The 15,649-nt window shown below is 44.1% G+C and overlaps 1 protein-coding gene across 1 annotated transcript in view; it reads left to right on the top strand.

Annotated features, from left to right (window-relative positions):
- Positions 1–7,566: 7,566 nt before the first annotated feature.
- igf2r (insulin-like growth factor 2 receptor) overlaps positions 7,567–15,649 on the top strand; it is a 227,071-nt gene continuing 218,988 nt past the window's right edge. Inside the window, exon 1 of the mRNA XM_041211704.1 lies at positions 7,567–7,869. Within this exon, the coding sequence (XP_041067638.1) occupies positions 7,757–7,869 (113 nt within the window). The 5' untranslated portion in view covers positions 7,567–7,756. The remainder of the gene's footprint in view (positions 7,870–15,649) is intronic.

The following is a 15,649-nucleotide window of genomic DNA, read 5'->3' as shown; positions in this document are numbered from 1 at the left end:
CTTGTTGATCACTACTATTGCATTGCATTCTTTACACAGAATACCTTGCATTCAGTGGTTTGAAAACGTGTAGGTGCAAACATGAACGATAGCAGAACTTCAACTACGATTTGTGTACAGTTCCTAGATTGTGCCCAAAGTGGTAACGATTCCGCAGTACCTTTAATGTGAATATTTTGCAAGACTTTGAGAGCCACATTGCTTTTAAAATCATAATTTAATGAGCCCATTACTAAAAGATGTGTACCTGTGACTTGCAGTGCAAGTTTAATGTTCTTCACTCACCCCTAGTGATGATGGGGTGTAATTCCCAAATTGCAACTCCACCATCGTCAGCTTAGGAAACAATACTACAGTTGTAATTTCATAACATTATCTCCTTTCTAAAAACATTTGGAAAAGTGGAGGAATGTTACTTGTCCGTTGCACCAGGTTTGCAATCTTTGTACTGAACCAGCAAGTGAAATCTGAGTATTTCCGCTCTCTTGATCAAGTAAGGAGAGTTGGTCAATCTACATTTTACAAAGTGATAAAGCAAGTAGATCCCAATGCCAGCATCTCCTCCAAGGTCATGAGCAGATGAAGCTTTTTGCCTGGCCCAGTAAAACAAGCACTTAACCATCAGCTTCAGGGAGATCCAGGCTGCCGTGTATCTCCCAGCTGCCAGGCAAGCTGACCAAACACATTGTTTGAAGGTTGTACAAGTGCACCAGCCCCAAGTAAAATTTCACAATGCAATGAAATAAAAAAAGAAAGATTTTGAAGTAAGTTAAAAGTACTGAAGGAGGCAAAATGAAAGGCCAGTGGAATACTTAAAAAAGGATTGAACAATGGAAAGCAACCAAGTTTATAAGGATACAGGTAGCTCCCATTGGGAGGGATAGGACAATCCCATAAGACCATAGGACATAGAAGCAGAAGTAGGTCACTCGGCCCATCGAATCTGCTCCACCATTCAATGAGATCATGACTGATCTGATAATCCTCAAACCACTTTCCTGTCTTTTCCCCATAACCCTTAATTCCCTTACTGATTAAAAATCTGTCTGTCTCAGACTTGAATATACTTAAAGGCCCAGTCTCTACAGCCCTCTGCTGTAAAGAATTCCACAGATTTACTACTCTTTGAGAGAAATTCCTCCTCATCTCTGTCTTAACTGGGTGACCCCTTACTCTGAGATTATGCCCTCTGGTCCTAGACTTTCCCACAAAGGAAAATAACCTCTCAACCTCTACCCTGTCAAGCCCCCTAAGAATCTGACATGTTTCAATAAAGTCACCTCTCGTTCTTCTAAACTCCAATAAGTACAGGCCCAGCCTACTCAACTCTCCTTATAAGAAAATCCCTCTATACCCAAGATCAACCTAGTGAACCTTCTCTGGACTGCCCCCAATGCCAGTATAGCTTTCCTTATGTAAGGGCACTAAAACTGTTCACAGTATTCTAGGTGTGATCTAACTAGTGCCTTGAATAGTTTTAGCGAGACTTCCCTATTTTTATACTCCATTCCCTTTGAAATAAAGGCCATTCCATTTGCCTTACCTATTACCTACTGAACTTATATGTTAGCTTTTTGGGATTCATGCACAAGGACCCCCAAATCCCTCTGTGCTGCCGTTTTCTGCAGTCTTTCTCAATTTAAATAATATTCAGCTCCTCTACTCTTCTTGCCAAAGTGCATAACCTCCATTTTCCCACATTATATTCCATCTGCCAAGTTTTTGCCCACTCACTTAACCTGTCTATATCCCTCTGTAGACTATTTGGGCAGAATTTAGCCCTTGATGGGCGGGCGGGCAGCTGAGCCAATTAAGGCTCACCCAGCGGGCTGCCCGACGGGAAGCGCTATGTGCTTCCTGGGGGGGTGGGGGAGTGGAGGGAGGGATTCTCCAACTGTCAAAGTGTGCTCCCTGAGACTAAGTGCTGTCTCAGGGAGATTGGTGACAGCTTAAAAAACCTCAAAAATAGAAAAGTAAAAAAATTAACATGTCCCCCTCATGTGACAATGTCACACGAAATCGGACATGTTAATAAATATAACATAAAATTTATTAAAGATTTTTAAAATGGGCATGAAACCTCATCCCACCAGTGGATGGGGTTTCATGTTTTTACTATTGCCCGCCAGGGCTCTTGGCCTGCCCAGCAACCTTAAGGTTGGACGGGCAGGGCCTTTAATTGGGTTAATTATCCTGTCAATGGCCTCAATTGGCCATTAACAGGTCGATGGGCAGACAGCTATCCACCCGCCTTCCTGAATATTTAAATGGGGTGGGATGACGTCGGGGGTTCCTCCTGACGTCATCCTGTGTCATTTTCGCATCGGCGAGTGGGCCCCGCCCCCAACTCTCTGACCGAAAAATTCTGGCCTTTGTGTCATCCTCACCACTTGCCTTCCCACCTGCTTTTATGTCATCTGCAAACTTGGTGATGTTTGGCAAAGGCCAATGCAAACCTAATACTCTTTTGAGACAAGTTTAATTTCTTTTTAGACAATAGTTTTTAGATGATCAATTGTGTTTAAAATTAACCACAATGCAAAATTTTAAAGTGAAAGTCAAAAATTTCATGTGGGAGCAAAGCATGACCCTGAATCACCTGCCTATTTTCTGGCCTCCAATACAGATGAAGGAAGTGGCTACTGCTTCAGCTTTTGCAAACTCTATAAACCCAAGTACTTCAACATGCCAAAGTTTAGAATCAGAGTCATTCCTGAAACACTCCTTTCAAGTGAAGCAGCATTTCACTTATATTTCCCTCAATTGAATCTACTGCATTCGTTGCTCCCAATGTGGTTTCCTCTACATTGGAGAGACCAAACGCAGACTGGGTGACTCCGCAAGCATGACCCAGACCTCCATGTCACTTGCCATTTCAACACTCCACCCTGCTCTCATGCCCACATGTCCGTCCTTGGCCTGCTGCATTGTTCCAGTGAAGCTCAATGCAAACTGGAGGAACAGCACTTCATCTTCCGACTAGGCACTTTACAGCCTTCCGGACTGAATATTGAGTTCAACAATTTTAGATCATGAACTCTCTCCTCCATCCCCACCCCCTTTCCGATCTCCCTTTTTTTCCCAATAATTTATATAGATTTTTCTTTTCCCACCTATTTCCATTATTTTTAAATGTATTTCCAACCATTGTTTTATCTCTACCTTTTAGCCTATTTCGATCCCTTCCCTTCCCTTCACCCCACCCCACCCCCACTAGGGCTATCTGTACCTTGCTTGTCCTTTCTACCCTTAATTAGCACATTCCTTAGATAATATCACCACCTTCAACACCTTTTTGTCCTTTTGTCTATATCTTTTGGCTATCTCCACCGATCACTGGCCCTCTATCCAGCTCTATCTGTCCCACCCACCCCCCTCCCCACTCCCCCTTAAACCAGCTTATATTTCACCTCTTTTCTATTTTTACTTAGTTCTGTTGAAGAATCTTATGGACTCGGAACGTTAACTGTGTTCCTCTCTGCACATGCTGCCAGACCTGCTGAGTTTTTCCAGGTATTTATATTTTTGTTTTGGATTTCCAGCATCTGCAGTTTTTTGCTTTTATCTTAGTTTTTAATTGACTGCCACTTCTCTTCAAGGAATGCCTACCTTGAAGAAGTATTGCTCTTCTCTCTGACAGGATTTCCGTATCTCTCTTTTGCCTTGTTCACCGTAATTGCTTTCCGTTTCTCTCCTGGTGTTTGACAAGGTGTTTACTAAAACCCGCTTTCACAGCTATATTTCCTTCCTCAGTGACTGACTCCGTCAACGACTTACCCCACGTGGGTTTCAACTGATGTTCCATCCCTCATGTTTCGAACCCACCCAGGATTACAATTATCTCCGGGACAGACAATGCTCCTCGGACTGCTGTCCTCATCGCATCCTGAAATCCACACTCAGTGCCATGCGCCGTCATATGAACACACTCGACCTCTCCCTCCAGCAGCACCGCCGCACCCTATTTCTAAGCTGCCCATGCCCCCAGTTTAATTTTATTCTTCGTCTCATCCGACGCCTTAACAAGAAACTTTGTCTCTTTCTTTCAGGTGCAAAGGAACGCAAGCTCCAACACATCAACACCAACACCCATCTAGGTCCCTCCACCCCTGTCTGTCCCTCTGTCCCCATCCCACCTTACAAATCCCAGCCCTGGCCGTGTATTCACCATACCCTCTGACCTTACCCTCTTCGACGCTGAACGTTCAGTGCTCAGCAAAGGACTTAGTTTCATACCCTTGCGCCCTCATCTCAATGAATTTCGGGCTGCCTTCGTCTCCGTGCTCACTTCTTTGGTCAGAAAAGCGCTCCCCGTTCAACGGATCCTTTTACCCACCCCCAATATTCTCCGTCCGCCTGGACCCCTCCCTCTGGATTCTTACCTTCTCTTGATCTTTTCATTGAGAACTGTCGGCATGACATTAGTTGTCTCAATTCCTCTGCTCCTCTCACCCTCTCCAACCTGTCTCTCTCTGAACTTGCTGCACTCCGTTCTCTCAGGTCCAACCCTGACATTGTCATCAAAACTGCTGACAAGGATGGTGCTGTTGTTGCCTAGTGCACTGACCTCTATCTCGCAGAGGCTGTGCGTCAACTCGCAGACACTTCCTCCTACCTCCCCCTGGACCATGACCCCACCACTGGACATCAAGCCATAGTTTCCAGGACTGTTACTGACCTCATCTCCTCTGGAGATCTTCCTTCCACAGCTTCCAACCTCATAGTCTCCCAACCTCGGACAGCCCGCTTCTACCTGCTACCCAAAATCCACAAACAGGACTGTCCCGGCAGACCGATCGTGTCAGCCTGTTCCTGCCCCACCGAACTCATTTCTTGCTATCTTGACTCCATTCTCTTTCCCCTTGTCCAGTCCCTTCCCATCTACATCCGTGATTCCTCTGACCCCCTACACCATATCAACAATTTCCAGTTCCCTGGCCCCAATTGCTTCCTCTTCACCATGGACGTCCAATCCCTCTAGACCTCCATCCCCCATCGGGATGGTCTGATGGCTCTCCACTTCTTCCTCGAACAGAGGCCCGAACAATCCCCATCCACCACTACTCTCCTCTGTCTGGCTAAATTTGTTCTCTCACTAAAAAATTTCTCCTTAAACTCCTCTCACTTCCTCCAAATAAAAGGTGTGGCAATGGGTACCAGTTATGCCTGTTTCTTTATGGAGTATGTGGAACAATCCTTGTTCCAGTCCTACTCCAGCCCCCTCCCACAACTTTTTCTCCGGTACATCGATGATTGCTTTGGTGTTGTTTCATGCTCTCGTCTGGACTTGAAAAAATTTATTAATTTTGCTTCCAATTTCCACCCCTCCATCATTTTCACATGGTCCATCTCTGAAACTTCTCCTCCCTTCCTTGACCTCTCTGTCTCAATTTCTGGTGATAGACTGTCCACCAATATTCATTACAAGCCTACCGACTCCCACAGCGACCTTGACTTCAGCTCCTCACACCTCGCTTCCTATAAGGACTCCATCCATTCTCTCAGCTTCTTCACCTCCGTCACATCTGTTCTGATGATGCCACTTTCAAAAACAGTTCCTCTGACATGTCTTCCTTCTTCCTTAACTGAGGTTTTCCAGGGCCCTCTACCGTGTCCGGCCCGTCTCCCGCGCATCCGGCCTCACACCTTCCTCTCCCTCCCAGAACCATGATAGGGTCCCCCTTGTCACCCCACTGGCCTCCGCATTCAAAGGATCATCCTCCATCATTTCCACCAATTCCAGCATGATGCCACCACATCTTCCCTTCACACCCCCTGGCGGCATTCTGCAGGGATCGCTCTCTCCGGGACACCCTGGTCCACTCCTCCATCACCCCCTACACCTCAACCCCCTCCCATGGCACCTTCCCATGCAACTGCAGAAGGTGCAACACCTGCCCCTTTGCTTCCCCTCTCCTCACCGTCCAAGGGCCCAAACACTCCTTTCAAGTGAAGCAGCATTTCACTTGCACTTCCCTCAATTTAGTCTACTGCATTCGCTGCTCCCAATGCGGTTTCCTCTACATTGGAGAGACCAAACGCAGACTGGGTGACCGCTTTGCAGAACACCTTCGGTCTATCTGCAAGCATGACCCAGACCTCCCTGTTGCTTGCCATTTCAACACTCCACCCTCTCATGCCCACATGTCCGTCCTTGGCCTGCTGCATTGTTCCAGTGAAGCTCAACGCAAACTGGAGGAACAGCACTTCATCTTCCGACTAGGCACTTTACAGCCTTCCGGACTGAGTTCAACAATTTTAGATCATGAACTTTCTCCTCCATCCCCACCCCTTTTCCGATCTCCCTTTTTTTCCCAATAATTTATATAACTTTTGCTTTTCCCACCTATTTCCATTATTTTTAAATGTATTTCCAACCATTGTTTTATCTCTACCTTTTAGCCTATTTCAATTCCTTCCCTTCACTCCACTCCACCCGCACTAGGGCTATCTGTACCTTGCTTGTCCTGCTTTCTATCCTTAATAAGCACATTCCTTAGATAATATCACCACCTTCAACACCTCTTTGTCCTTTTGTCTATGACATCTTTTGGCAATTCCCACCTATCACTGGCCCTCTATCGAGCCCTACCTGTCCCACCACCCCCCCCCCAAACCAGCTTATATTTCAAAAGAAAAACAGAATTACCTGGAAAAACTCAGCAGGTCTGGCAGCATCGGCGGAGAAGAAAAGAATTGACGTTTCGAGTCCTCATGACCCTTCAACAGAACACCCTGCTCTCATGCCCACATGTCCGTCCTTGGCCTGCTGCATTGTTCCAATGAAGCGCAATGCAAACTGGAGGAACAGCACCTCTTCTTCCGACTAGGCACTTTACAGCCTTCCGGACTGAATATTGAGTTCAACAATTTTAGATCATGAACTCTCTCCTCCATCCCCACCCCAACCGATTCTGTTGAAGGGTCATGAGGACTCAAAACGTCAACTCTTTTCTTCTCCGCCGATGCTGCCAGACCTGCTGAGTTTTTCCAGGTAATTCTGTTGTTGTTTTGGATTTCCAGCATCCGCAGTTTTTTGTTTTTATCAGCTTATATTTCACCTCTTTTCTATTTTTCCTTAGTTCTGTTGGAGTCATTCGGTCTTGAAATGTTAACTGTGTTCCTCTCCGCACATGCTGTCAGACCTGCTGAGTTTTTCCAGGTATTTTTATTTTTGTTTTGGATTTCCAGCATCCAGAGTTTTTTGCTTTCTTTCTTGACTTGCCAGCTTGGTCACTATCAGTAAGCAGGCAGCAACATACTGCCATATCAGCGAGTCACGTCTGATTCAGCCAGCGCTAACCACATTCATCAATGTTGGCTGAATATGGATGTTGGACTGTGAATGTGAAGCAGAAGGAGCCACCTGCCCAATAGCCAGCCCAACCCTGAGCTCCAGGTGCGGCCCTCAGTTCCCGCTCCGATGTCACGCTGATCACGTGCATGCCTGAATCATGTGACCGGGCGCTTCGCCCGTCCCGATCAGTCATGTTTCGGGGGTAACTTGGCCTGGGCCCAATCAGTCATGTGACGGGGGACGCGGCCCGGATCAGTCATTTGACGGGGCGCTTGTCCCGGCCCCGATCAGTCATGTGACGGGGTGCTTGGCCCGACCCCGATCAGTCATGTGATGGGGCGCTTGGCCCGGCCCCGATCAGTCATGTGACGGGGGGGGCAGGTTGTTCGTTGCAGAAGGAGGCCCCGGTCTGTTTAATCAGGAGGGAGCTGCCGCTTGTCTCATAAGTAACGAGCAAATATGTCGGCCCGGTTCGGGTCTCTGGGATTGGCGAGGTGGCTGTTCCTCGCCTTTTGGGGCGTGTGGAGCGGAGCTCAGGCGACCGAGCTTTTCAGTTACCCGGAGCTGTGTGGGTGAGTATGGCGCTGTCAAACGCACCGGCCCCCGGGCCTCCGCAGCCCCGAGCTGCTCCTGCTGAACCGCCTTATGGTTGCTTTAACGGGGCTGTGGGGACACTGCCAAGTGCCTGCGTGGAGCCTGGCACGGGGATGGAGCATTGGCCCCGGGGAGAGAGAGGAGAGTCCGGCTGTTGGTTGCTTATGGCTTAGTGGGAAGCATTGTTGGTGTCGCTTTGGGACAGAAAGTTGTGGGTTTAATTCTCACTTTTAGGCGATATGACCCTGTAAGTGAGGGGGTGCTCCACTGTCTGTGGTGCCATATTGTCTGCCCCTCCGTTGGGTTTAAATAACCCAGTGACACCGTTTTTGAAGAGCAGACGGCGTCTATGGCGCCTTGAACAATATTTCTCAACGAAAATCACGAAAACAGATAATTTGGTCGTTGTCACATTGCTGCTGTTTGCCGGACCTTGCTGCATGCAAATTGGCTGCCGTGTTTCCGACAAAAATATTTCGGTGGCTGCGAAGTGCTTCGGGACGTTGAGGTCACGAAAGGCATTATAAAAATGCTGTTCTTTCTGAACACATTTTTTGGTCATATTCTCTGCCAGCTAAGTCACTGCCTTAAACCTGTGGGCTAAACCTGCCTTGTGTTCTCTTTATTCTCTTAAATTTTGCAGATGTGTAGTTTCAATTTGTCAGGTGACTCCCACCCTGTCCCACTTCTACACTGTCCACAGTGGGAATGTGTATGTTTGTTTCTGTGGATCCAGTATTATTTATTTTTAGATTTTTTAAAACATAGACATCATTAAATTAAAAGCATTCTAGCAAATGAAGCAGTCCATGCCTGCATATGGCAAGAACTGGACAATATTTAAATTTGGGATGATAAGTGGCAAAAGACATTTGTCAGGCAATGACCAGCTACAACAAGAGAGATTCCAACCATGTACCTTTTTGCATATAATGGCATTTCCATTGCTAAGTCCCACCATCAATATCCTGGGGGTTATGATTAACCAGAAACTGAACTGGACCAGCCACATAACATTTGGCTACAAGAACAGGTCAGAGGTTGGGAATTCTGCACTGAGTAACTCCCCTCCTGACTTCCCAAAGCCCATCCACCATCCACAAGGCACAAGTCAGGAGTGTGATGGAGTACTCCCCACTTGCTTGTATGAGTGCAGCTCCAGAAACACTCAAGCGCAACACCATCCAGGACAAAGCAGCCCACTTGATTGGCACCTTCCACCACCTTAAATGTTCACTCCCTTGACCACTGGTGAACAGTGGCAGCAGCATGTACCACATACGGGACGCACTGCAACAACACACCAAGGCTCCTTCAGGTTTCAACATTCTGAAGTATTAGTGCTTTTCCTTGCTACACAGATGATGTTTGACCTGCTGAGTAGTGGCAGCATTTTCTGTTTTTATTTTGGATTTTGAACAGCTCCAGTGTTTTGTCGTCTTTGTAAGAAACTTTAAATGTCTCTCAATTGAGTTTTTCTTGGATTGTTTATTTTTCCAGTTAGCCCTTAGAAACCACAATTTTGTAATTCTACGTAGGCTGGTTGTTGACCTGCTCGGTTTGAATTTAACCAAAAGCTTGGCAGTTAACTGTTCCCTGGTGCATCCTCCATGGCAACACCTCTACCAATCAGAATCCACTTGCCAATCAATCAGCACTCTCTCTTATGCGGTATAAATTCTTGTTCCCTTTGCAATTGTTATTCTTGCAAGTCTGTCCTGATGCTGAAGCTTTTCATCTTGCACTCATGTCTTTTTTCAGCAATACAGATTAAAAGAGACCTGAAACATCAGTTGGGTTTGGCCTGTAATTTTACATTTGGATGGAGTATAGTTTTAAAGCTTATTTTCAATGGAATACTGTTTAACAGATCTCTGTTGCATAGTAGAGTACGAAATGGTCGTGTATAAATTATTTTAGTTTCGCTCAATTTTAAGCTATCTGTAAAGTTGAAAATACAAAGAAATAATAACTTACGTTAGTTATTCAGTCAGAATGTAATTGCTTACACTGCAAATGGATACTTCCAAGGGAGTCAGAGGGTTCATGCAGATATTTTGAAATATTGTCTAATCTGATCTTTTTGCTTCCATATACAGAATTGCATGGCCCAGGAGTTTTATTGTAGTAATGATTTTTCATTCAGGGCCTCAAAGCTCAGATATCTTGTCCTTTACAACAGCTTGCATTTATTTGGCACCTTTAACATAGTAATACACCCCAAGGCACTTACAGGAATATTATTGAACAAAGCTTGACACTGCATATGAGATATTAGAATAGGCCAAAAGATGTAGGTTTTTAGAAACAGCCTAAAGGAGGAGAGCGCAGGTGAGAGGTTTAGGGTCGAATTCTAGAGTTGAGACCTTGGCAGCTGAAGGCAATGGCGGAGCAAGAAACATTGGGTGTAGGCCACTGGCCAGATTTGGAGGAGCGCCGAGAGGGTTGTAGGTCAGGAAGAGGTTAGAGTTAGTGGGGGAGGGGTTTGTGAAGGGATTTATAAACAGGGATGAAAGTTTTAAAATTGTAGCGTTGCCAGATTGGACCAATATAGTTCAGGGTGATTTGTGAATGGAACTTGTTGAGAATTGGGCTAAGGGCAACAGAGTTTCAGATATGCTCAACTTTATGCAGGGTTAAAAATGGAAGATCAGAGAGAAGAGCCTGGAATAATTGAGTCCAGAGGTAACAGGCTTGAATGAGGGTGTCAGCAGCAGATGAGTTGAGGGTAGAGGCAGAGTGGGGCATTGTTAGAGGTGGAAGTGGATATCTGTTTGGAAACTCAGCTCAGGGTCATATCGGATGCATAGTTTGAGAACAGTCTGGTTCAACCTGGAATGGTGGCTAGGCAGAGAGGGGTATGGGTTTGGTTTCTAGGAAATAAAAGCTTGTGTTTTTATTATATAATGTATACCGCACAGAACAGGCCATTTGGCTGAACCAGTCCATGCTAGTTTTCCTGCTCCACTCAAGCTTTCTCCCAGTTATTATCAAGCTGTTAAAGTTTACTGACACTGGAATGCACCAGCCCTAACTTTTTCTAGCATGCTGAGTGGTTAACTTCAAGGATCTTCAAGCCCTTACATTAATTTCAATGCCGAGCCTATTGTCGATGTGCTGAGCTCCTCCTGTGGAGGAGCAGGATGGCTTTGATGGCAGCTTCAGGATTTCCATGTTTAATTGTGCATGTGCATACTTCGGAAGTTGCTGTGTGATTTACTCCCTAATAATGCTGAGTGCTGTTAGTATCACTGGTATTCTTGATGCAAAATTCAGGCCAATAATTTGACAATTTATAATTCTTTGACATCACGTTTAGGCACAATGCAGTTTTTGTTTAGGACACTACTTCTGCTCTCAGGACTTTTTTTGTCCTTATTGGTTTTTACAATAATGAAATATGCAGCAGATTGAAGTTTGCGTAGTTATTGTGACTGTAAACATGCTATGTAAGAAAGTTTGTTTTATTATTGCCTAAAATGTGTGAGTTGCATAGTTAAAGATTGTGGATTCATGCCCTACCAGGGACTTGAGTACAAGTCTAGGCTAGCACTTCACTGCAATACTGAGGGAGTGCTTCATTGTCATTTGAGATGTTGAATGGAGGCCATGGATGCTAGTTCTGGTTCAGGTTGATGTTGTAATATCATAGATCTAATTCAAAGAACACTAAGGTGGTGTCTCTCAACCAGTACCACCACAAAATGATTAACTTCTTATTCATCCCTTTGGTGTTAGTGGTTTCTTACACAAAATGGCTGCTGTGTTCCAATGTAAGTTACACTCACTTTGAAGCAATTTGTTGTGTATGAAGCATGTTCTGGCATTAAGAAATGTAAGGCTGTATTACTGTAATATATTTTTTATCAAGGCATATTTTCTGAAATTTGACAGTTTTTAAACTAACATCGAAACATTTTTGATTTTGTGGTGAAGTCACTTCCTGTTGAAGTGCACTTTCTTAATTGTCCAGCAAATCTTCAATGTTATAACTGGGCTATTTGCACAGATGCTGCAAAGTTTTTCAGTTCTTGTGACATTTTGTATTTTGAATTGCTGATTGGAAGTGACCCAAGAATAGGTAAAACTCCTGCAGTGCAATATCATGAATGGAGGCAAATGGGCAATGTTCTCCATTCATGATGCTGTACTGGAGGGAGCTTTTCACAGGTTGATTGCTCCCAGTCTCCTGCCAACTAGAAAGGTTAAAGTGTTGCATGAACAAGGAGTGTCAGGAGACAGTGCAGCTATACTGCCATTCCTGTTGTGATTTCTGTTTCTCCATGTTCACAAGTTCAGAGTTGGGTTATGATTTTGAAGGGAAGTGATGGGGCTGTGTTTAACATTCTCCTTAATACACAGGAATGTTACTTCACAGTGCCAAACGTTATTTAACTGCCCAGGGAGATTTTTCAGCCTTTGAAGGTGGTGCAAAGAACCATGTGATTCATTTTAGTGTCAGGTGACTGAACTAAGTAGGAGGAAAGCCAAGGAGAAATTTGGGTGAGCTTAGAGGTATAAAAGATGACAAACATTATTTAAATATAAACGTTGAACACTGCTTCAAATGAAATTGAGAAGAGGCTAGTGGATTCTGACTGCTGTGATTGTCATCCTTGTTTTCGAATTCCCCCGTTGTCTTCCCCCTCCCATCTCTTCCAGCCCCACGACTCTGATATATGCACTCCTTTAATTTTGGCCTCTTGAACATCCCCTTCAAAGCCTGATCCTTGCACCTCTTCCCCCAGTCTACTTTGCTTTCCTCCTTTTAAGGCACTCCTTAAAACCTACCCCTTTGACCAAGCTTTTAATCATCTGACATATCTCTTTATGTGGCTGGGTGTCATACTTGGTTTTACAATGCTCCTGTGAAGCGCATTGGGATGTTTCATTTTGTTAAAAGGTGCTATATAAGCATGTTGACCTTACAGAGCTGTGGTTGCCTGTTGAGTCAAAAAAACAATCTCCCTTTGTCTTTTCAGTTGGGCTGCAATAATTTTGATTTTCATCCAAAGCCACTTTACAGAACTTTCGCATCGTCACCTGAGCTGCACTGAAGTGAAGGTGTGCAAGTCTCCTCTGAAAGGTGGTGGTATACCACTGGGTTTGGCACTGGCTGTAGTACAATTACTGTCTGATCTAAACTCATCATTTCAAACCATTGGCGTAAAGTTCGGTTAATTGGTTCCCCATGCAGTTTCCAAGCTTAGCTTGAATGCTGCCGGAAACATGTGCTACCTATTCTCTTCTGACCAAAAGGTAACTAAGGGAGTGCTATAGGAACAATGATCTGATTGGGGGCAGTGTTGGGTGTATTTCTGACCTGACCAGCTACACTTCTGTCTATATAACTATTTGTATCTAATTAGTATTGTGGTTCAGCTGCAGCTTTGGAGTTGCTAAATGCCAGGAGGATACTTTAAAGTCCTATGAAGATGTAACCTGCTCAGCTCCATTATGACCTACTATTATAGGCACATATACTTGGCATTACAGGATGGAGTGAACTGGCTAACTGGGTCTACATCAGATTATGTAAATTACATGTTAGCAAAAGCTATCGTGTTGTTGTTCAGGCTCTCTTTTATAACCCATTTCATGTAGTTTTGTACAGTGTTTAATCCTGATGAACAGTAATTTGAGATAACAGCTGCTAGTTTAAAAAAAAATCTAACTTTTTCGCTTGAGACAATTTAAATGATGCAAAATCTAAATGTTCTAGGCTGTTTATCAATTTATATTACATAAATAATGCAATTCTGCCTGACCTATCCGTCTTGATGAATCCAGACCCTGCTTGTGATTAGTGTAGTTGAAGTGTGGTAAAATATTAAGTTTATTCAGGCTTTCCTGCTTTATCAGGAGATTCAGGCTTCATCTTTTCTCCCCTCTTGGGTTAGTTTTGGCTTCAGACTGGCAGCCTGATTGAACCTTCGATCTTTCTATACCAACACAACATTTGCTAAATAATCAGGGTGCTAAGAATTACACTGACAATTTAAGATTGTCAGTCAGGCTTGCAGTGTGATACATATGCGTGTACTGGAAGCTACATGTATTAATATACAGCACCTTTGTAGACATAAAGAACATGTACACACGTTGCAGCTGTTTCAGCTAAACAAAATAAATAACGGCCATTCACTGGTTCATTCCCCAGGGCAATGTCTTGGCCAATCAGAGTCAAGCTGCCTGATTTAAATTTCAGGAATGTTTGGTAACTGTCAGTCACCATCCACTGGTGCATTCTCCACCGCAACGCCTCTACCTATCAGAGTCCACTTGCCAACCTGTCAGCAGCTCTTCTCATACATAAATATGTTGTTCCTCCTGACATTGGTATTTTCCTGCAAATTGTCCTGATGAGTGTAAGGCAAAAAACTGACAAAAAATGCCTCTTTTCAGCAATACTCTAGTTCTGTGCTATCAAATGACTTTTTATTTTAAAGTGCTCAATTATAATCTTAACTCGCAGGTTAGAAGGAAAATAAAACACCACTAAATGCTTGTACTTGAAATCTAACCTTGGGATATCACCCAGTCAGTATCCGGGCAGGAAAAGATGCTGTGAGATGATAGAAGTGGCTTACAGAAATCAGCTGAGCAACCCTGGGACAGGTTTTAAACTGAACGGTTTCTGAGGAGTTGGGTATAGATTATTGTGGAATTTCCACTTGTCCCACTCCAGTTACACTGCATAACCTGTCAGGCAATGCTTCCTCCTGTCTTAATGTAAATTAACCTTTAGGGTGGAATTTTCTGTGGGAATGTCAATAGGAAGTTACACTTAAAATTTCTCACAAATGAGTTTATTTTTCTAATGTTTATTCGCCCCCAAAAGAGGCTTCCAATCTCATTGGCATACCCCTAAAGAGGAAAGCAATGTAACCAGTCAAGGCCTAGGGAAAGCATTGAACCTTGAGTATGAAAATTGCATTTCAAACCATCCGACGATCAGTCATATGCATTAGGCACAGCATGTTTGAAAATGTGGAGTTGTCGTGCTTTTCAATTTTTAACGATGCCATAAAAAAAAGTCAAAGACAAGAGTGCAGAAAGTTTGTCTTCTGTCTGGTGATGTAGCCATTTTGAGGAACTCGTGTGAGTTCAAGCACAGGGACTGATGATAAAAGAGCCGAGACATTTGGGCATGCCATAATTGCTTGCATAACACTTGCACCTGACTTTCATCTATCTTCTAGATTAGATATTTGCTTTAGACCCTGATTACATGGGCCTCTGGATGTAAATGCAAGAAATTCTATCCCATGGATCAAATTCACTGTTACTGTGTTTGTCTTCATTTTTGTGCTTGGAATTTAGTGACAACGCAACACGAAAACTTAGGGACTCCTCATTCCCGGAATTTCTTTAGGCTGCTTCTTTCCCCTCCCCTCAATCCTGAGGGTTTCCTGTTATGATGGACTTATTTAAACTGATTCTTTAAACTAACTGGGTATTGAAAATTACTTTTGACTCCTAGCTTCATCTTGAAGGAATGCCTGATGCAGTAAGCTTCAGTTAATAGGAATTTTGAATTGTTTAGAAATTAGTCCAGAGGATAGTGTAGTTCAGCAGCTGAGCTTGTAGTGCTGTCACCCTTGTTAGGTTAATCCTGCTCTCGCTGGTAGGGAAAAGCTTTCCTTTTATTTTCCTTCCTTTCTTTCAGGTGCAATGGCCCTTCATAGAAAGTGTTTCAGATAGTCGCAGTATTACTGTTGATCCACAGTAAAGCATAGTTATGGCAGAGAGGCAAGT

This window comes from Carcharodon carcharias, chromosome 2 (assembly GCF_017639515.1).
Source record: "Carcharodon carcharias isolate sCarCar2 chromosome 2, sCarCar2.pri, whole genome shotgun sequence".
NCBI classification, from domain to species: domain Eukaryota; kingdom Metazoa; phylum Chordata; class Chondrichthyes; order Lamniformes; family Lamnidae; genus Carcharodon; species Carcharodon carcharias.
This window is presented reverse-complemented; position numbering and strand designations above follow the sequence as displayed.